At 34.2% G+C, this 22762-nt stretch overlaps 2 protein-coding genes across 6 annotated transcripts in view; one reads left to right on the forward strand and one right to left on the reverse strand.

The window, feature by feature from the left end:
* The window catches only part of LOC131150731 (protein FAR1-RELATED SEQUENCE 6-like), a 30016-nt gene extending 19656 nt beyond the window's left edge, over window positions 1-10360 (forward strand). For all 5 annotated transcript variants that reach the window (XM_058101644.1, XM_058101648.1, XM_058101647.1 and 2 more), the window contains one exon: window positions 8287-10360. In XM_058101644.1, coding sequence (XP_057957627.1) covers window positions 8287-10296 — 2010 coding nt within the window. In that variant the 3' untranslated portion in view covers window positions 10297-10360. The remainder of the gene's footprint in view (window positions 1-8286) is intronic.
* Window positions 10361-10929: 569 nt separating this feature from the next.
* LOC131150733 (vesicle-associated membrane protein 711) lies at window positions 10930-19167 on the reverse strand. Its single transcript, XM_058101649.1, has 4 exons — window positions 18648-19167; window positions 16199-16389; window positions 13460-13623; window positions 10930-11247 (listed from the first exon to the last, which is right to left on the reverse strand). Exons 1-4 carry the CDS (start codon window positions 18862-18864, stop codon window positions 11157-11159), a joined length of 663 nt encoding a protein of 220 aa, XP_057957632.1. The 5' UTR covers window positions 18865-19167; the 3' UTR covers window positions 10930-11156.
* Window positions 19168-22762: the final 3595 nt, after the last annotated feature.

A 22762-nucleotide genomic window follows, 5' to 3' on the forward strand; every position in this document is an offset into this window, starting at 1 on the left:
TGAGTAAGCGTTGTTCGTGGAACGAGTGTGTAAGGGGCACTAATACCTTTCTCTTGCATAACTATACTCCCAAACCCGACTCTGATTGTGCAGACCTTGACTATGAGTTTCTTAGCCCTAGGTGTAGCTAGGAGGTCAATTAACCGGTAGTAATTAATTAGGTAAATCTAGCCATCCCTAGGATTAGATAATTTAGTGGCAATGCCATTGGTTTATATTTTAACCCACATCTGATCCCTATACAATATTTCTCAACTTGAGGTTGCCATTCAATACAAGGTGGTATGGAGATTTACTTCAGTTGGTGGTGGCCCTCCAGCATGTTGCGACAAGGTGTGGTACTTCTAATAGTTTATATTGATATTGCCATCATTACTACTGACGGAAGCAGGATAGTATATGTCAATGAGTGGCTTCAAGCAAAGTTTTAAATCAAAGGCTTGGATACTCTCTATAACCTTTTTTGTTTTTTTGGCATGGTGTCTGTGTTGCTTTCTTTGTACTTAGATTGTACAGTATAAGAAAGTGTTGGCTCACTGAAATATTCCTTATACTTGCTTGGTGAGATTGATATGTTGTGAGCTAATCTAGATCCCAATGTGAAGTTGTCTAGGGTTGTTGGATCATCTTTGGAGATATGGATAGTTAGCAATTTGATATGTTTGATTCTCACTTGACTTGACATACTTTGCTGCAGGATGGTGAGCCACTTTATAGAAAATCCCAAACAGGCACACTAGGATGTTCTTTATAGTATTTTGTGGTATGTAGGATTTCTTGGTAGATGTTTGATGTATAAATGTAAAAGAAAATGTGATATCATTGAATGCTGTACATTTTGTATGAGGTAATTTTGTTACCTTGCGTAACAAATAAAAAAAGAAAAATTATTGTGGCAACGTCTGGTGCTGAAGCAGAATATTGAGATATAGCCATATTATGAGTGATCTTATATAGTTGAAGTCTTTGTTCAAAAGATAATGAAACCCATAGATATGTTGATAATCAAGCTGCCGTTTATATTGCTAGCAACCTAGTGTATATTGAAATTGACTATCATTTTGTGTATGTTGTGCTGAAGAAGGCTTTGAGGACTTCATTTGTGAAATCTGTGGTCAATTAGTTGATCTTTTCAAGAATGCTTTATTTAAGCCTGCTTTGACTAATGATTCTAACCATTTGGGATTGGGGGAATGTGAGAAGATAATATGTTATTTTAGTAATTAGATGATGAGAGTGGGGGTATTTTTCCCTTTGTGCCTTTTTTCTTATTAATATTTAAGAGGGTAGACACCTGGTGTTTTCTATATCCTCAAGGAAATTGTTGACTGGGCTTTCTCCCTTCATTCTTGTTTTTTCCTCCTCTAACCCTAAGTGCTACATTTTCTTCTTGAGTCTTCAATTTAAACAAATACCAATGAGAAGTCATATGAGACTGTCCTTACCCATACAAAAAGTCAAGTTATGGTTAAGCTATTTTGAGAGACACAAGTATAGACAAAGTAGGCTATTAGTGATAGATGTGTTGATACAATACTTTTTAGGACATATATACTAGTCATTTTTCTCACGTGCATTGCGCAGGAATAAAAAACACCTAAAAATAAATGTGATTAATATTATGCATAATCATGGTTATTAATAAAAAAACAAAAATGTATTTATTTCTTTTAAGAAATATTGAGAAGTATTTGAACTTCGACATTATTGTTGTGTTGTACATATATATGACCCTATGTTGGGGAGAAGTCTTAGATTTGGATAAAATGTAATATAAAATTACAGTAAGTTTCTTCCAAATTCAAGGCTTGAAATCCATGCTCCCAAACACAGTGTGAATGTATTTTACAATATGTAAGATTATAAGAAAGCTCTAGTTGACAATAGTAAAAATAATGGTAAATTAATTGGAATATAAACATATGAATTAAAATTGATTAATGAAATTTACAATACTAGATAGATAAGTTGATAAAGTATTTAAGGTAAAATTGTAAGAAAAAATATTAATAAGACAAATTGAAAAATTATTAGGATAGAACTTCTTACTTATATATATAACGATCAGTTTCTTTTAGTTATTCTCCTTGTTATCAATTGAATATGTATGCATTTTTTTATGCTTTTATTTGGCCTTTTGCTCAATAACTTACTTTTTTGTGGTCTATTTTCGCATTAAGCCTCTCTATATTTTGTGTCAATAATTTTTTTTATACTCAACACAATGATGTTTGTCTATAAGAAATACTGCAGGGTGAGGAATATTTTTGTTTTATGGATAAAAACTAGAAATATATATTTTATCTTATTCCATTATTTTATTTGATTTAGTAATTTTTTTTTAAATGAGTAAAATTAAACAAAATGAGTTTTACTATACAAGTAACATCATCCTTGAACCTTTCATCAATATTCACAATATACATTCATATGTACATACATACATATTAGACTATTTAACAAGAGAAAGTTAATTTTATATATATTACTTTCTTTGAGATTTCACTTCTATAACTTTTTGTATACTATTTTCATAAGATTTTATTTTTGTATATTTAGCCATATATATATATATATATATATATATTTTATAGAAATACTGATTGATAATAATTAATGCTAAAATATTGTCTAAATTTATATATCAATCCATCAAACTTATGACGTGTGCCTTTACTTTTTATATTTTATTAATTCACATACATATTCTTAATTTTTATAAATCTATAAATTATAACCTAATAAAGGTAATCCTGAACTCAACGGCAAGGGTGTGATATCCAAACTTAAACATCAAACATTAAAATCATGGAAACAATCTCATCAAGTATGGATGTAAGATTAATTCATATGTCTTACTCTCCATAAACCCTCAATTGTGTTGCATTGGGTGTTACACAAAAAGTATTTTATTGCTTAATAATTACAAGTATTCAATAATGTATTACAAAAAATAAATTTACTTAATAAGTTGAAGAACCATACTTAATTAACAACCTTGCTATTCACTCTAGGATGAAGTGAAAAACATTTATTTATTTATTTTGTAAAATTGATTTTTAATCTATTAATGTTATTGCTTTACTTTGAGTGCTATTTTTGTCAAAATTCTAATTGCTAATTTATGTTAAATCTTTTTATCTATGTTAAAATTTTAACTCCATTTGTGATGTACTCAATGTCCTAATTCTTTTCACACAGCTGGTCCCCAGCTTATGTATAGGAGGAGCGTTGTATTAGGTAGCTAACAACCATTGTAAAACTTGTCATATCTCTATGATACGAAATTCTTGTCGTTTATTTGTTGGGACGTCCCCTATGAGTGACACTTTGCCCTTATACCACTCGAATGTAGCGAAAATGGGCAAGGGTGGGCTAGGTTGTTGTTTGGATATGATGCGATGTGTCGATGCTTAGGTCTGGTGTTAAATAGGCAAGGTTTTTCACATTATTCTAGACATAAGGAGGTAAAGAAGGTAGTTCAGGACTATAGTTAGATTGGCAACTTGGGATATAGGGATACTTAATTGTAAAAGTTTGGAGATATTTGAAGATGTAATACATAAAGTTCTAGCAGGTTGGGTGAAATGGGGAAGTGCTTCAAGCTTGGTGTGATTGTATACCTTAAAATTAAAAGGAATGTTTTATAGGATGATTATCATAATGTTGCTCAACTTAATAACAACATATCTAAAAGGTAAAAGTTAATGAAATGAGAATGCTAAGGTGGATGAGTGGCATTACTTAAAAGATAAATTAAGGAATGGACATATTCATGGTAAGTTTGGCATAGCACTTGTAGAAAATAAGATAAGGGATGGGAATTTGGGATGGTTTGGTGCTAGCAATGTAGGTCAAAGTGCACCATTGAGGAGTGAGCTATTTATTATTAGTGGTAATGGAAAGGATAGAGGTAGGCCTAAAATAACTTGGAATGAGATAGTGAATAAGGATTTAACAGACTTGAAATTGTCAAAGGAAATATTCCAAGATTGTGTAAATTGGTGGAGAATGATTTATGTAGCCAACCCCACCTAGTGGGACTTAATTCTTGTTTGCTGTTTATTGCTGTTTCCATGTTAAGTTTTTGGTTGTTAAATGTTATTAGTTTGTATTACATTCAATTGTTTTTTTTATGCTAGCTTTTGCAAAACTGGACAATCTATAGTAATGATTTACAGATTTTATGTTTTGTTTTTTGTTTTGTTTTTTTTTTTTTAAAGAAAAGGTATATTTTTCTTTACAAAATGATTTACACCATTTGTAGTTTTATATATAGTATAGATATGTATATATGTACCAGGTTATTTCATTATTAATTGAAGTTTCATATTGTAGGTGTCAAAGGTTAACTTATCTAAAATGGACTTTCTAAATGTAATTTTATCTATTGTGGTTGAATTTACTTAATTTCAAGAATGTTTTGCCTGACTTTAAAAAGATAAGGATAATTTTGTGTACAAAATGATTTACACTATTCATACTTCTATACATAATACAGGTAGTAGGTTGTTTTGTGATAGACAAGTATAGGTTATTTTGAAAAACTAATTGTATCATTGTAATATAAAGTTTAAAACTGTCAACAATCAACACATTTGTACATTTATAGAGATTTTTTAGTTGTTTAATTTAGTAAGATGCACCTCTTGCAAATGAAATTTCTAATAGATGAGAAAATTACATTGTAAATGGGGCAAGTTATGTAAAATACATGTCTTGCTTAAGTAACATAATAATAATACTAGTAGTAGTAGTAGTAATAGTTATAGTTTACTTAAAATTATGTTATTTTTTATTATTTTGTTGAATCATCGCTTTGCCTAGAAGTTTAAGTTGTAAAGTTGTTGCCAACAATATTTATCAAACCTGAACACTCTGCGTGCGTAGCCCAATTTTATGTGGATATATAAAAATAAATAACCCTCGTAATGGGGAATAAGTTAATTGCATGTGTGTGCGTATACATATATATAATGTAAGCATAGCAAAGAATTTTTTTTTTGTACAGTTAAATGAATAAATAAAAAATAATATACTTATTGTAATGGTCCATATAATTTAAGATACATATTTATTTTGCTCTTTTAAAAAAATAAACAGTCATTACATGAGATTAATTAGTAAAATTAAATTGAGCAATTGACTCTTGAGAGAGCTGGATTAAACAGTAAATACATTCATTAAATGAGATTAACTAGTTTAATAAAATTGAACAATTGGCTCTTGAGATAGATTAAGAGATTATAATATCCTGTGCATCGTGTCAGTCTCTAGTAGTTCTAACTTTTAAAATTGACAATAAATGCAGGCAACAATAATTGTACCAAACCTCCTAGTAATCATGTTTGATACCATGTTAGGTTACTATTTTACCTAAATGCTTCAGCATTTGAGTTGTGGACCTGCAATATAGATCAAGCCTTAACAATTTTATAGCTTGGACGTGGATTAAATAAAGTTAGTCATTAATTCTGATATGGCCTATGGACATGATGAAGCTTCAACTTTTTGTCTATAGAATTTGAAATTTTTACAGGAACACTCTAATTTCTTTTGTAGGCATGTCCTTGATGGTAGTATTGAATTCTTTAGAAATATGCTTGTACATTTTTTTTCTCCTCAGTTCATTTAACCAAAATTTTGTGAGTGAAATAGGGATGTGGATTAAATGAATGTTGGTTATTAATTTTGATATTGGTAATATGAATTTACGAATTTTATATAGAATTTGGAGTTTATTGAGAACAATGTTAGTTTTTTTTTTTTTTGGAACTGGCATGTCCTGATGACTATATTGGATCTTTAGGGAGATGTTTATTCATATTTTTCTCCCCTAATCAATATGAGTTGAATTGGGATTTTTCAATTTGTTACTTTGAGTTAGTGCTTTTGAATTGTAGAATTTTTAGTAGCAGAACTTTTTGGACCAATGCTTTTAATATGTTTTATCTTTAATTCATTTTATCAAACCTTTTATGAGTGAGATTGAGGGATTTAGTTTGACAATTTCTGATTTTAGGAGGATGGCCTTTCCTGCAAGATACAACTCCTTATGCTATTTGGTTGGATTCGTCTGGCATGTGGCACATTTTGTGTTTTATTACCTGTAAATCTTTCATAAAATAATGAGCAGCACAGCAACTTAGATAGTTTTAGATGCAGTATATCATGTATACATGCTGACTACTTTGAGGATTGGCGTCTTGTTATGCTAATAAGTCCTTGCTGGTTGTTTTTCATTGGTTTGCCTTATCCATGTATGTTGATATTGGGTTTTTGTTTCAAGATTCTAGGTGTAATTGATATGGAGTGATGATTATGTTATTCCATTCTTATATTATCCCCTTGATATTAGTGGGAGAACTAATTAATGGCGATAATCATCACTCAGACTACAGAATATATTTGTTGAAGTATGAAGATCTGATGGAGGGGACAGTATATTTGTTGAAGTAAAGTATGAAGTTCTGATGGAGGAGGGGATAGTTCATCATGGGGAAGAGTGCCAGGAAGCGCTATTCCTCATTTAGGATATCTTAACTTTCATTTTGATCGATTTTATTTTTATTTCTACTTATTTATTATACACAAATATTTCTTAATTTTAGAAAATATTCTCTTTATTTGTAAGGGTTGGAAACACATTAGGGAGTTATTTTTGGAATTTGAAGATTTGAGTCTTTGAACCATAGTCTTGAAAATCAGACTGGTGATCGACCCGGTGAAACCACCGGTTTGGTTGGACCAGTGGGTCAAAACGGTGGTCGGACAGGTGGTGTGCGTTTATATATATATATTTTTTTTGTATGTATATGTATGGCATATATGTGTGTATGTGTGTATATTACATAGTGGATTTAATAATTATGATGAATTTGATGCCGAGGATTACTATTATTATTTTAAAAATTAAATAAATATTACATAATAGTGAGAGGGGGATTTAATATTTCGCCTCTATAAAAAATTATTCAAGAGTAAAAAATTTGATAACTTAATAAATATTAAATAATAATAAGATTGAATTTTATTTAGTTAAAATTTATTTAGATTATATTTTGGTCAAAGATTTTGTTCAAGAAAATGTAAAAAAAAAAGAAAGAAAGAAAGAAAGAAAGAAAGAAAGAAAGAAATTTATTAAAAATGAAGACTTGTTCTTATATGATTCAAAATTAAGAAAAGTTGAATGTTAATTACATGTAAAATCGAATTTAATTAATTGATTAATTTTTTATAATTTTATTTTATTTTTCACTTTACTCAATAATCAAGTATGAAAATTTGAATTCATTCCAAACAAGATAATAGAGTTTAGAATTTGATAAATTCTACAATTATATACGTGCATTTATTGTGTATATAGATATATAAATTATTACAAATATCCATGTTAAAGCTTGACTTTTTAGATGTATCCTAGATATAATTCACTGTGCTAAAAATTCACCAAAACAGTCTAGGTATCCTGGTCAGGTGCCTGCTATACAAGAGAGAGGTCATGGGTTGTATCCATCCAGACGCACAAAATTTGCATTTTGTTATGATTTCTACTAGAACTGGGTCAACGCAGCTGACTCACCGAGTTGGACCGAGTTTTCCCAGGTTGACCCCAGTTCAGTAAATTTCCAATTTTATACCCTTAGCCGTGCTGGTGGGTTGACCAGTTCCAGTCCAACTGTGTTGGACCAGCCGGTCCGGTCTGGTTTTATAAACTATGGTTTGAACTGAGTTTTTTACCTGTATGGTATGTTTGGAACAATTGGTATCAGATCAGAGCCATTGAAGCCCATGCTGCTGTGGCACAACCTCTATTGGGGAGTATGATGGAGGGGATAGTCCATTGTGGAGAAGTGGTCAAGTCTCAACGCCTTATCCTCATTTAGGAGGAGATTTTATTTTTGGTTTATTTGATATTATTTGCATTTCCATTTATTTATTTTATGCAATCATGTCTTCTTAAATTTAGGAAAGTATTCTCTCTAATTATAAGGGTCGTAAACACATTAGGGAGGGGTTTCTGGAAATTTTAAGGCTTTTACCTGTGTGGTGCATCTGCTCAAGTTCATTTTCTGATTAGTTCACTATCATCCTCCCGATCGTCTTTTGCTTCTTCTTCAATTTAATTTGCATCTCCATGACTAAAGTAAGCTCTTTTGGCTTCAATATTTTCCTGAAACAACATTTGAAAGAATAATGGGAAACACATTTGATCACTAATATTGCTCCTCTTGATTTGCTACTTGACTTTTTTCAATAATAACTGGGTTCAGTTTTGTGTGTCAGATGGAAGAAGTTTGTCTCAACAGGGAGCCAGTATTTGAAGAAAGCGATGAGTATGATGTGCAAGGAGATGGCCATGTGGTGGAACATGACGATGAAACAGTTGGAACACTGACAAAGAAGGAACCCCCACCACCTACTGTTGGTTTGGAATTTGATTCGTTTGAGGAAGCTTATGATTTTTACAATTTCTATGGTAAGCAGCAGGGTTTTGGCATCAGAGTAAGCAATTCGTGGTTTAGATCAAAGAGGAAGGAACGATATAGGGCAAAACTCAGCTGCAGTAGTGCTGGGTTCAAGAAAAAGAGCGAAGCAAACCACCCGAGGCCAGAAACAAGAACTGGTTGCCCAGCAATGATAGTTATTAGGCTGGTGGACTCTAAGCGATGGAGAATAGTGGAAGTAGAACTGGAACACAACCATCCACTAAATCCACAGATCAAAAGATTTTTCAAGTCACATAAGAGAATGATTCTTGCAGCCAAAAAAGCACAGCGGCCACAACAGCCTGTTATGGAAGTACATACTATTAAGTTGTATCGAACAGCTGTTGTGGATATTGGGTGTGATGGTTGCTCAGATGTTGACAAAAAAGAGAGTACAAATTCTGTGGATCACTCAAAGCACTTGGAACTTAAAGGAGATGCACATGCAGTTTATAACTACTTTTGTCGCATGAAGTTGACAAATCCAAATTTCTTTTATTTGATGGATTTTGATGACGAAGGGCATCTGAGAAATGTGTTTTGGGCCGATGCCAGGTCTAGGGCTGCATACAATTACTTCTGTGACACAGTTGCAATTGACACAAGCAGCTTAACAAACAAGTATGAGATCCCATTGATTTTATTTGTTGGAGTAAACCACCATGGACAGTCTGTACTACTGGGCTGTGGCTTCATTGGGCACGAGTCAGTTGAGTATTTTGTCTGGATTTTTAGGGCATGGCTTACCTGTATGCTAGGGCACCCTCCACGCGTTATTATCACAGATCGGTGCAAGCCCTTGCAAAGTGCAGTTTCTGAGGTGTTCCCAGGAGCTTGTCATTGTTATTGTTTGTGGTATATCATGCAAAGAGTTCCAGAGAAATTGGGAGGATTGAATGGATACGAAGAAATTAAAAGGCAACTGAATAAAGCAGTCTATGACTCATTAAAGATAGCTGAGTTTGAAACTTCTTGGAGCAGCATGATCAAAAGGCATGGGCTTGGGGATAATAAATGGCTTCAGTCATTATATGAAGATAGGCAACAATGGGTTCCAGTTTACTTGAAAGACACATTTTTTGCAGGAATGATCTCCATCCAAGAAAATGAGGGTTTGGATGCATTCTTTGATGGTTATGTACATAAACACACATCTTTTAAAGAATTTGTTGATAAGTATGATCTAGCTCTACATAGGAAGCATCTGAAGGAAGCCATGGCAGATATGGAGTCGAGAAATTCCAGCTTTGATTTGAAAACAAGATGTAATTTTGAGGTGCAGCTCTCTAAGGTGTACACAAAAGACATTTTTAGGAAGTTTCAATCTGAAGTTGAGGGGATGTACTCTTGCTTTAACACGAAGCAAGTGAGTGTAAATGGCCCCATCATTACATACATTGTTAAAGAACGAGTTCAAGTTGAGGGAAATGAGAAAGAAGTTAGGTATTATGAGGTTTTGTATGAAACAACTCAGGCAGATATTCGTTGCATTTGCAGTTTGTTCAACTATAAGGGTTACTTGTGCAGGCATGCATTGAACGTCCTCAATTACAATGGTGTGGAGGAAATCCCCTCTCGTTACATTTTGCCACGGTGGAATCGAGATTTTAGGTGTAGGTATCCTCAGGATCATGGCTCCAGTGATGTTGATTTGAATAATCCTGTGCATTTGTATAGTCAACTGTATAAACGTGCAATACAGATTGTTGAAGAAGGGGCCCAATCTCGGGAACATTATAAGGTTGCATTTCAAGATTTGCAGGAGTTATTGAACAGGTTTAATCTTGTAGATGATAACTTATTGTAATGTGGAATGTTAAGTTGCCCAATCCAATGTAAGTTGGCAAGAAGTATATGTATGTTATATGAAACCAAGTTTCCTCTCCTCTTCCCACCCCCACACCAACCACCCCCCCCCCCCACCAAGAAGAGAAATATCAAATCTAAGCTTTTCCCTCGGGGTTGACTAATACAGATGCGGCTGTAATATGCACCGATTTTAAATCAGAACCACAAATCAAATAAAATGTTTACAGATACTTGTGTTGCGTGAAACACTCAATGTTTTAAGGGTTTCACTTAAGATCTCATGTCATCTTGAAGAATATGACAAGCCTTCCGAACCAAAGCTAAAGCCTAAATGGTAACTACGTGATTTGTGTAGTTTAAAAGTCGCAATACTCACCAGCTCCCAAATCTATCTTCCATGCTAAGCTCTCCAAGTCAAGGATATGAAATTTCATACTCAATTATTCCTGATTTCTCTTTCTTCTTTATTTTTATTGGGTTTGATGATTTTGCCTTTCCGTTTGCCCGTCAGCAATTAACTTGACATGAAGGACCTGGTGTGTTCATGAACAAAGTTTGAACATAATTTACAAGAATGATCGGTCTCTGCAAAGCCCTTTTCACCTGCCCAGGCGCTATAATATCATCTTCATTTAGCTATGAAACAGCAAATAAATTAAAATTTGGAAACCAGGAAAAAATTGTAGTCCCGAATACAGCAAACTTACGCTTTCTCCCAAGCTGACTCAAAAGTCTCCACTTGGGCGCACGTATGCACGCACACAAGTATCTCAAATTACATTTATCATGATCTGTAAGTAGAGAAAATTGAAGTAGGCAAATAACAAAAGCAAACCAAATCTCAGATGCCAACAACTCTCACTTCCGACACGAAGGCAGCGTCAGCCCATGGCAAACAAATGCCAGCACAACATAAATGACCACCAGGAGGAGAATAATCAGCGCAACACTGCAAGATTAAAAACTCATCAGTGGCCAGCAGAGTACGATGCAAACTGTTCTCTCTACTCAATCTCATCTCAGGTTAGGCTAAATTTTAAACCATACTTCTCTGCATAAAAACTGGGGCAAAGTCTGGGTACGCTATGAAGACCTGCTACCCGTGCCAAGCCGCGAGCATTGTAGCCCACGGACATCCCCCACCCCCTCTTTTTTCTTTTTGTTTTTTAAGAAAATTTAAGATTTCAATAATATTTAGGCCCCACAATAGCTCTTTTTTTTGGGTTGGGGTGTGGATTCCAAGAATAAGTTGATAAGTAGTGAAATGACCTCAGTTATACACATGAGGAATGGCTCTGGTGTTCTGAAAATGCTGTCAGATTATCAAATAATGGAGATACAATATGTCTATATGATTCTGGACTTCGTAAAACTTGACCCCCAAAAAAAAAAAAGAAATTCTGCTGCACCGTTTCAAATGAAAATTCAAATGAAAATATGATACATGTGTTTATAAACGCAGGCCACACTGACAAAATGACTACAAAATGTCCATCTCTTCAACAATCTTCTCCTAGTGGAGGTGCATACAAGCACATATTACTTTTTTCAGACGTAGTCAAATTAGATTGCTTCAACTGGTTTCGGATATGTCAAGTCCGTAAACAAATAATATTAAATAAAAATTCACCAATCCAAGCTTGGTTAAGCAAATGATCAAGCTAGTAAAGAAATGCAGGCCTGAGCAAAGGGGTTGCAGGTTGTCTATTCTATTTACAATGATAGCTTGGAAGGTATTGCATCATTTTGAAAGTAGAACATTGAATGTTTCAAGGCTGATAAAGGCCTCAACTCTACAGCTTCCCTATATGAATAATTGCAAATAGGCCTTGTTTGGTAAGATTGGCGGGATAACGGATAGGATGAGAAGGGATGATATATAATAGGACACATTTTCCTGGCATAGCACATTGTGGGATATGAGGTATTATATCATGTTTGTCCTGCCTGGGATAACAAATGGAGTATTCCACATGTTATCTTATCAACATAGCATGATGACTTTTTTAACGAAAAATTCCTGAAGTCAATCAAAAGCAGACACTTAAATGAACACAACATGACTCAATACATGCTCATTTTATATTACAGAAATTTCATGATCCAAGCCATTAGTTTGTGGAGGTTTGCTTGGTTTGCTGTTCTTAAAGAAGCATGGATTGAAACAAATAAGAGGATTTTCTAGGATAAGTTTACTCTCTTTCAATTTGGGACATAGTCATGTTCTGACCCTCATTTTGGGCTTTTTCCCCCCATGCTTTCGGGGATATTCCCTTTGTGATTTGCAACATGAGTCGCGAGCTGTTTTGATGTTATTCTTGTTCTTATATTTTTTTAGTATGTTTTGTCCTCTTGTTTTTAAGGAGGAAGCATTGTTCATGTTCTGACCCTCATTTTGGGCTTTTTCCCCCCATGCTTTCGGGGATATTCCCTTTGTGATTTGCAACATGAGTCGCGAGCTGTTTTGATGTTATTCTTGTTCTTATATTTTTTTAGTATGTTTTGTCCTCTTGTTTTTAAGGAGGAAGCATTGTCCTCCCCTTTGAATTTTTCTTCACTTTTAATGGATCCTATTTTTCCTATCCACAAAAAAATAAACCACCATCTAACACTTATCCCTCCCTCCATGCTTAGATATCATATATCATCCCTTCAATGGGATAATTTTATCCTGTATACATGGATCTGGTATATATAATCATTTGAATATAAAACACAGTGGGATGAGGACAGATAAGTTATTCATATTTTCACATCCTACCCTCTCTCATTCTGTCAAACAAACAGGGGCCTGTGCCTAGGAACTCCTAATCCAAAAATATAGCATTATCTAATGGAACGGAATATATAAGAAATGTGAATAATTGCATTGTGATTAGAAGATTGTAGAAACCACTTTCATTGCATGCAGAACTAGAGTATGCCATTTTTAATAATGGTAACATGAACAAGTAATAGTACAGCATATATTGGATCTTTTGGTATGAGTAACTTTTGAAAAACCATCCCGAAAATATTTTGTAAAAAATATTTACCCAGATTCATCCATGTACGAGTACTTAAAACAGTTCTTTTGCTAAAAAAAATGCAACATCAGATAAAAATGATTCCTACCTAATGCAAGTGCTCAAACAAAAATTAGTTTTGGTCGGAGAACATACGTAAGCTTGACATTTCTCCACCACACAGTATTTCTAAAACGGCGAGCCTGCTTTCTGAAGCGAAACGTGTTTCCTTGCATGTTTGCAGTTTTATCAACCAGCAACTCCAAGCGATCACCTCGCTCTAGAACTTTATCAATATTCTCTATCATGACATTGCGAACCTATAAAAAACCACACAATCAGCATACAATCACATATTATGACACCAAGGACCTACTAAAATTGAAACACCCAAAGTGGAATGCTATCAATGTAAGCTGTTGACTTTTTGAGTCCGATCTCTAATTTTGATTATGACAAACTGCTTATTATTAATGTGTGTGCCTAGTATTTGAACAGGTCATTAATTCAGTACACACACATGAGAAAGGATTGTTGGAAACTTGAAAGACTTAAAGATCATACTCCTAGCATACTCCATGGAGAATTCGAAGAGTAGAAGAAAGAATAATAAGATTCTTATTATAAATGCATTTATGTTTTAAATTTGGTCTGTAATAATCTATATCGGTCTGTAATAATCTCTGCATGTCATACATGTAGGTAATTGTAAGCTTAACAAGATTGTAATTTGACCATAGGGTGCCAAAGGACTTTAGGGCACCTTTCGGTTGACCGATGCCGGATTTTTGAGACTATCTCAAAATGGCCTTAGAAAAGACTTTAGGTCCCTACACACATGAACAAACAGTCCCCATAATAACTTGCTCAATCAATGGATCAACTTGAAATGAAATTGAACATAATAAACACAAAATGAGTGAGGTCGGGCAACCGAACCCTAGGTGTACAAAATACCTCGGGCACCCGAACTGCTGGAAAGTCAGCAATTTGACCAGACTTCGGGTGACCGAACCCTTAGAAGGTTACTTTTCACCAACTCGAGCTGCCGAACCTTTTAGTTCAAAACAGGCCCCGAGCGACCAAATTCCTCTGCTCGGTTAACCGAACTTATTCTCGGGCACCTGAACCGCACACCAAAACTTTTTGACTTTTGTTCAGACAACCGAGTCTGAATTCAAGCACCCAAACCATTTAAAAAGCCTTTTTGTGTTCGGTCTATTCGGGCGGCCGAACTAAGGTTCAGCCACCCGAATCTTCTCGAGTTAATTATTTACCGAGGTTAAACAGGCTAAACCGGGTTAAAAGTCCTAATGTGTTTTAAAACTTTCCTAATAATACCCTACATGTCCTAAATGGTCATAATTAGATCTTGGTCTATATATAAGGGTTCATTTGTGAGGATTAACATCAAATTAGCAAAAAATCATTAGGAAAAATCCTCTTTATTTTCAAAATCCTATTTTGCCCAAATACTCTCATTTCTTCATTCCCTTGATACATTTTAGTATTGTGAGAGCATATTAGTTGTGTTAGTGATTGTTAAATATTACTAATACTCTCATTTCCTTGATTGTTTATTGATATTAATTTTGAGGGAGTTTAATTAAGTTTATCCCACAGATTTAAACATTATAAATCTTGTGTTGGGATAAACTAACAAACTTAAGGATCTTTACATTGTTATTGCAAGATTCCTATAATTTTGATTTTGTTGTGCAAATATTTTTCCAAGTCATAGTATTTTCAAACTACTCTTGTGCCCATTTCATTGAAGGAAAATATTTTGAGTTAGTTTAAATATTTGATTAGCATCTTTGAAACTCTGATTTGTTATTGAGATTTGATATAACTTGTTTCAAAGATATAACTTGATTAGAACACTTTTGAGCATACTTGTTATCATATCTTGTTGAGTGTTGCTTGCACAAAGATACACATCACCGAACTTACAATTTCCTATATTGTTGATGTGTGGTTGATTGAGTATACTGTACTTATTGAAGTACATACCTGCTTAGTTGAGAAGTACATTCCGTGTACGTAAATTCATATCTGTTGTATTCTAGGCGTGGGCTTGAAGAGGGTGACTACCCTGTTGAATAGTCCTGAATTGGCTTAGAACCGGTTAAGAAAATTAGGTGCACCATCCTGGAAAAGTGTAGGTTGAGGTCAGTCCCGTAAATTGACCTAATTGTAAACAGTGCCGCTCTACCCGTTAAGTGAGCATTAGTGGAATCCTCGGACTTGTGAACTAGAAGCAGGAACGTAGGCACAGTTGGCCGAACTCCAATAACATATTGTGTGTGCATTTTATTTTTCCGTAATTTATTTACCGCACATGTATGTTATATTGTGAATGCTGCGCATGATTTATTTTCCGTACGTTTTATTTATCTGCGCATTTGAAACTGTATAGACAGACCCTAGGTTATGGATATACTGTTAGATTAGCTAAACTTAGGAATAAATTTTAAAATACTCAATTCACCCCCTCTCTTGGGAATACACCAAGGCTAACATGAGCCTATAACAAGGTACATTTGAATAACAAATAAAAACTATAAGGCAAAATTAGTCGAGCATAGTAGCATGTGACAATTTATATGCATGCTTAATAGAAAATTGAGCTTTCATCAACCGTTTTCAAATATGAGCCTAATGCATAATATTCATTATCCAAGCAGATTGGATCACACAAAACCTTTGACCAAATGTGACAAATTTGAAGTGCTAATAAGATCTAGAACTCTATGATCTACCTAACCTCGAAGCCTAGAAGGCCCAAAGAATGAAAATTTTTTCAGTTTTACACGCACAAAAAGCAGCATGCATGGACAGCAGGCAAAATAAGCACAAGAATATTGAACTTAAGAACTTGGTATGTCTACTTACCTGACTCATTTCGCCTTTTAATCTATTCATCCTATCTGCATTTGGATCACTTGAGTAATATTCCATTTGCTGGCCCAAAACCCTGGAAAATTCATCATTCATGGCATATGCATGTGCAGAGTGAACAGCGCGACCATAAGTCCTAACAAATCTCTGATGAATATCTTCAAGAAATGTAAAAGGAATTCTCCCTGCAGAAAAAAATACAAAAAATGTGATATAAATATGCAATACATAATAAGTAGAAGAACCAATAACACTAATAAGAACCATAGATATAATGTTGAGTTACAGTATACATATGCACACCCACTAACTACACAAAAATAAAAGCAAGAATTGCAAGAATTCATAAGTACCTTCATCAGGACTCAGTAGCAAATTCATCATAGCCTAAAGACAAATAGTGATCCAAACAGACCAAGAGATAAAGTTAAATACAAGAGGACAACAAAAAATCAAATGCCATCGATGATGTCTTCAAACAGAATCCCTGCTGAAATTGTTTCTGTTATAATCTCTGATTTTTCATGCATTAATTATCAAATTAAACCACAAAAAATTACACCACCACCCAGACCAACTCAAAATTGTCTCTGAATCTTCAAGACTGGCCTAAAATAATTTTCATGCACAAATTTTAGTTGATATTTACGAGAATTGAGAGGATCAATCAACAATAGTTCTCAATCCAACGAAGGGTTAACAAGTAGAATAAATTATAGATCAAAATTTGATCCAACCATGTCTCGTTATCAATCTGTACAACAAAAGGATATTCATGGAGTCAAAAAAATGTTGGATTACAAATTGCATTAGGAGACACAATAAAACCTTCAATGCAAAAGATAAAGATTCGAGAGCATCATCTTGGAGATGGTTCTCAACTCCATTTCATCAAAAAGGAGAGATGACAAAATCTTTTGTGCACATAACTTCGCATCTGAGAGATGATTCTCAAATAGACGACATTGAAAAGGGGTTATCAAAGTATCTAATGTGGAAAATGAAGATGCCTAAATTCCGCATTTCATACTTCATAATCACCTTGGAGAAAATTCTCCACAATATTATATCAAAAAAGAGATATAATTACACACAGATGCATCCATATTCATCTAGGAACTTTGAAAGATAATCTGGTAGCACAATGAGACATTGCAAGAATTCCTGGAAATGATTTAATGTTCATCAACCATATTATTACGGAGAGAACATCCAAATCACAACATTTTCAGAACTAGCACAATATTTACTTTGCCCAACTAATACTTTTATCTTTTAAGAGAAACCAGTCAAACTGCAAAACTGATATGCTTCAATTTTGAGGCACCCCAACTGGTTGTAAACTACATGAGGTAGCACTTAATACCACCTTAGCCCAGCAGCCACTGCTTCTCAATGGTAGAATCCTGCACTCCTCCTCCTCCAAGGATGAAAAAATAGTTGTGCTTTTTTTTCTCCCAATGTTCAAGTTTTTCGTATTATGTGCTTAAAAAGGAGGCTACTGTCTGCTTTCTTCATTTTTTCAGGGTAGAACCCATGTAGAGAGAGGAAATGGAAGGCGAATGCACCCAAAAAAAAAAGAGAGCTACAAAAGCCTTTGTGTGTGTGTGTGTGTGTGTGTGTGGGATTGGGGGGGGGGGGGGTGGTGGTGTAAAACCAGTTAGGTCCAACTGGATTCGAAACAGATTGAGGCACGACCTACTAGGTTCAGAATCAAAGGAATTGATTGATTCAGATCAATTCAGCTATGATTCAGGATATTTTTGATTTTGCAATATGATTTGGAGCAATTATTGATTTGGTGTAGAATCAATTCAAATTTTATGATTCAACACAAATCATATGATTCTAACAACTATGAGGTAGCCTAACAAGACAATCCTAAATAATAAACACATCCTACACTCATATATGTCCAATTCATTAAAACATCCATCAAAATCTGGAAATCATCATTGTCAAATACAACACTCGCTCTCCGTTTCTCTCTCTCTCTCTCTCTGGGGGCATGCGTGTGCCATTGAACCCCGTCTCACGCATGATCTTCTATAAATATCCCTATTTGTTGACGTATTGCAACAAGTTGCTTGAAAAATAACGAAATTTAGATAATTGATTAGCTATATTCAAACTATTCACAAGACTATATTGAACCCCGTCTCATGCATGATCTTCTAAAAATATCCCTATTTGTTGACGTAATGCAACAAGTTGCTTGAAAAATAACGAAATTTAGGTAATTGATTAGATATATTCAAACAATTCACAAGACTATCTTTTAATTTTTGCTTTGCTGATTTCAAGCCGAGGCCACCCTTGTTTTTAATTTAAAAGCAATAAAAATACCTTCAAAACCCTAGACAAACAAAGGAACAACAACCTTTCAAGCGAATTGAACACAAAAATCAGCGAGTCAACGATAAAGAAAACAGAAAGGCATTACTTCCGGCGGTATCGTCGGCCATGCAGAGAACGGTGAGGCCGTCCGTGCGCTTCACGTGGAAGATGTATCTGTCCTGCGAGTAGGAGACATGGCTATCGTTGGTGCCGGGAATCTTCTCCAGGATCTGCCGCGCGATCGCGCTGGCGTTCGTCGACGTCGCCGAGAACTCCGCCAGCACAACCGATCCCCTCGCCACCAGCGCGTACAGAATCGCCATCTCTCTCACTCTCTCTCTCACTGAAAGAAGAGAGAAGAAAGAGATAACTTTGAATGAGGAAGATCGGGTTGGATGGAGCAATAGGTATCTGAGACGGTCGTTCGCTTCCTCCCTCTCTCCCTCTTTGAGATACTGAAAAAATGGAAACTGTTTTCTTGCCCTGGGAATGGAGGAAATGAAAATCAGGGATGGTATTTTGGCGGAAAGAGAATTGAATAAGGAAGAAGAAGGGAGAGGAAGCACCGTAGCAGGGGAGTGGGGCCGCCTTTACAGTTGGGATCAGGACACAAAAGTGGCTTCCCCGGCCTTGCGCCACGCTGGGGAAATTTAAGAAATCTCTCCATTTGTTTTTTCCTTTTTTTTTTTTTTTTTTTAGGAAGAATTTATTTTAATAGGATTAAAATTAAAAAAACCAAAATTAATGATGCGTAAAATTAATTTTTTGTTTATAAAGTTGATATATTTTTTATTTTCTTTTTCACTTTTCTTGATAACCAAGCATGAAAATGTGGATTTCTTGATATTTTTCATTACTTTCCCTAATATTTTATAAGTTTGGAAGGGAGCCTAAAGTCATAAGGTGTTCAATTCAACTTATCTACAAATAAGAATTCATCTAAAATATATCATATAATGAGTTATCCAACAATTAAAGAGGGAAAAAAAGCATTCTTCTTGCATTAATCTCTGATTATGCAAATACTAGGCCTCGAATAAAAAAGACTCAAATTTTACTAATACCTAAGACTACGACACTCAATTGGACAAGCTAAGAATGTTCGAACAACCTTTTCATCCTTTGTAAGAGATTGATAAACCTTCATGTGAGATGTGTAACTCATGTCATCATTTTTTACAATCTTACTGAACAATTGCTCTTTAGAATAGTTCTCGAGAATTACCACTATCCAATGTTGCGACAACTACATCCAAACTTGCCTTGATATTTTTCATCTCTTCACTCACAATATCAAAAAATCTGCCATTTTTTTCCCCCTCTTTATCTCTTTAGCTAGTTTCGATGTAGACCTAGACAACTCTAGATGAAGATGTAGCATTAACATTTAAGTCATCCCCACGTCAACTCCAATGAAATCCTGTTGTTGTTCACATGACTCACATGAGTACTATCTATATCAATTCCATTATGTTCCTTAACCCACTAAAGTAGCCTTTGTTTTGAACCAGTTGCATGACTTCCAATAGCTATCTTTCCCAAATATTTCATCCAGTAAGTTAATCTTTTTAATTGGTGCATGTCGAAACTAAGAAGCCTTTAGCTTAGCCTGTTGAGAAAAGTATGAAAAATGATTGTTAATACTATTGAAATTAATCCCGATTAATTGCATAAAAGTAAGCTATAGTTGATATTGCAAACCCAATGTTAAATATTTTAAATATAAAGAAAACTTATCAAAGAACATATATGCCTTGGCCAAAAGAAAGAAATGATGATATAATCATGTAACGTTGTATCATTCAATAATAAAATTTCAAGAAATTACATAATGTAGGATGTTGTGAAATTATGTATTGAAGTAATTTTGTAGGACACGCATCAAAGGTCTCTAGACGTAGCCATTCCATTTAGAGTCAAAATACAAAATTCTCTTCCATAAAATACAATACAAAATTTGTTTAAAATGCTTATCAAATTTCACGTCATGGCAAAATTTAAGACTCAATTCAATGCTCTCAAACGCAATATAACATGGTGGTCTATGCAAGCTTGAATCTAAAAGTGAATTTTAGAATTTCATGAAGGACCAAATACGAGGAAATTGCTTGCGATATTTGGGTAACTCAACTCAACCTTCCATGTGACAGTTGGGTTGACATCTGATTACTATATACTAGAAAGGGAAAAACATGGGCCTTTGCTTACAAGTGTAGTAATGCAAAGCAGCAAAAAATTAACTGCTCTGGTATTGCATAATGTAGGACTGGAGAAGGCAAAATAAGTTAAGTCAGAAAGTGTTAAAATTGATAAGCCCTGTAAGGACTCATTCATACACAATTGTGAACAGTTATTGCCATGTGACTTGGAAGAGTTAGTTGTTGGTTATGATTAGTTGGACTTTGTAATTATTTCTTTTCTTTAGGAAGTTAGTTATTAGTTACCTCAACAAATTTTGTATATAAGGAGATTTAATGATTGAATTTAGTTACTTATGCTTGTAAGCTTCATTGAATTCAAGAAATAAGATTCAGAGTTTTATTTAGATCTTCCGTCCGTGAAGTTTTATATGGTATCAGAGTCTGAAGGTATATTTATGGCATCTCCAGATTCAAGCAATCAATCTGATCCATCCTCACAACCGAATCTCTCAAATCCATTCTTCCTCCATTCGAACGAAAATCCAAGTAGCATTTTGGTTACACAACCACTGCTTGGCATGAAAAACTATCATTCTTAGTCAAGAGCCATGATTTTTTGCTCTCACTGCCAATAAAAAGATAGGTTTTATCAATGGAAAAATTATTGTACCTGATCCAGAGTCTCCTCTCTATGAAGATTGGTAGAGCTGCAACACGATGGTAATTTCTTGGTTGATTAATTCAATGCACGCAGATGTATATGGCAGTGTGATGTATTGTAAAACTGCTAAAGAGATGTGGCTGGAATTGCAAAATGTTTTTTCTTAAGGCAATGGTCCCAAAATATACAATCTTCAAAAGAAACTTTGTTATATTACTCAAAATCAGATGTCAGTAACTGAGTATTTTACGAAATTCGAAAGGTTATGGGATCAATTGCTAAATCTGGAACCATTACCAGAGTTTACATGTGGTGCGAACAATACCTTAAGTATTAATCATGACAAAGCCTATGTCATGAGGTTTCTTATAGGATTAAATGAAAATTTTGAAACCATTAGGACTCAAATTCTGATGTATGAGCCTCTTCCTTCAATTAACAAGGTTTATGCATTAGTTCTTCAAGAAGAGTCTCACAAGAATGCTGGACATGGAGGATCCTATACTACTAAACCTGATACTATAGCAATGTATGCAAACTCAAAGGGAAGCAGTTCTATACTACTAAACCTGATAATAATCAAACTGCTTTATTTCAAATTTTACGAAAGTCAATCGCCTGTCGAAAAGTGTTAGGTGCCTTTCACTTTAACAATTCAGCATATTTTAAAAGTTAGTACTGTGTCAGCCGCCTGAGTGTGTTTAATCAGTCACCTAACTCAACCTAAAAAACCAGTCAGTCGCCTGAGAAGGATCTGTGAAGCGCTCGTCTCAGTTCTGTTTGCATTTCTTAAAAATCATATAAAAGGTGAGTCGCCTAAGCATGCAAATCACTTTATTTAAGAATTTTCTAAAAACTCTTTTAGCTTTTAATCTTGGAATTTTTGATTTGAAACTTCAAAAATGTATTTTCCAAGGTCTTAAAAATGGGTCTCCAAGTCTATAATCATTCCTAAAGAGTTTAAAACATTTATACTGAAAATATGAAGTACTTACTTGAGACTCTTAGTATTATAAACTTTTTAAAACACTAAGTCTTCATGTAGTGGTTTCCATTCTTTTGAGCTTCCTTTCTTCAATTATCTTTTGCTTTATTATGGGCCAAGTCTTTAAGTATATTCTTCATGTGGGCATCTCTAAAAAGACTTGAACTTGATCTTTTTAAGAACTTGGTCTTTTTGTAAGAACTTTTGAGCTTAATCTCTTTCGCCAATCATTTGAGCCCTGAAACTTGTCTTAGCAAAACATGTTAAGTTCATTTAGTTTGGTATCATCAAAATAAGGTTCTAAGTCTTGTTAGGCCAACATGTAAGATCAATTTTCCTGTCACATCCTCATACTTATAATAGTGTGGTTGCACTAATATTAATCTGTAACTACAACCATTAGGGTTCTTAAAACATATAATACAATTTATGCA

This window comes from Malania oleifera, chromosome 3, assembly GCF_029873635.1.
Source record: "Malania oleifera isolate guangnan ecotype guangnan chromosome 3, ASM2987363v1, whole genome shotgun sequence".
In the NCBI taxonomy this organism is placed as follows: Eukaryota; Viridiplantae; Streptophyta; class Magnoliopsida; order Santalales; family Ximeniaceae; genus Malania; species Malania oleifera.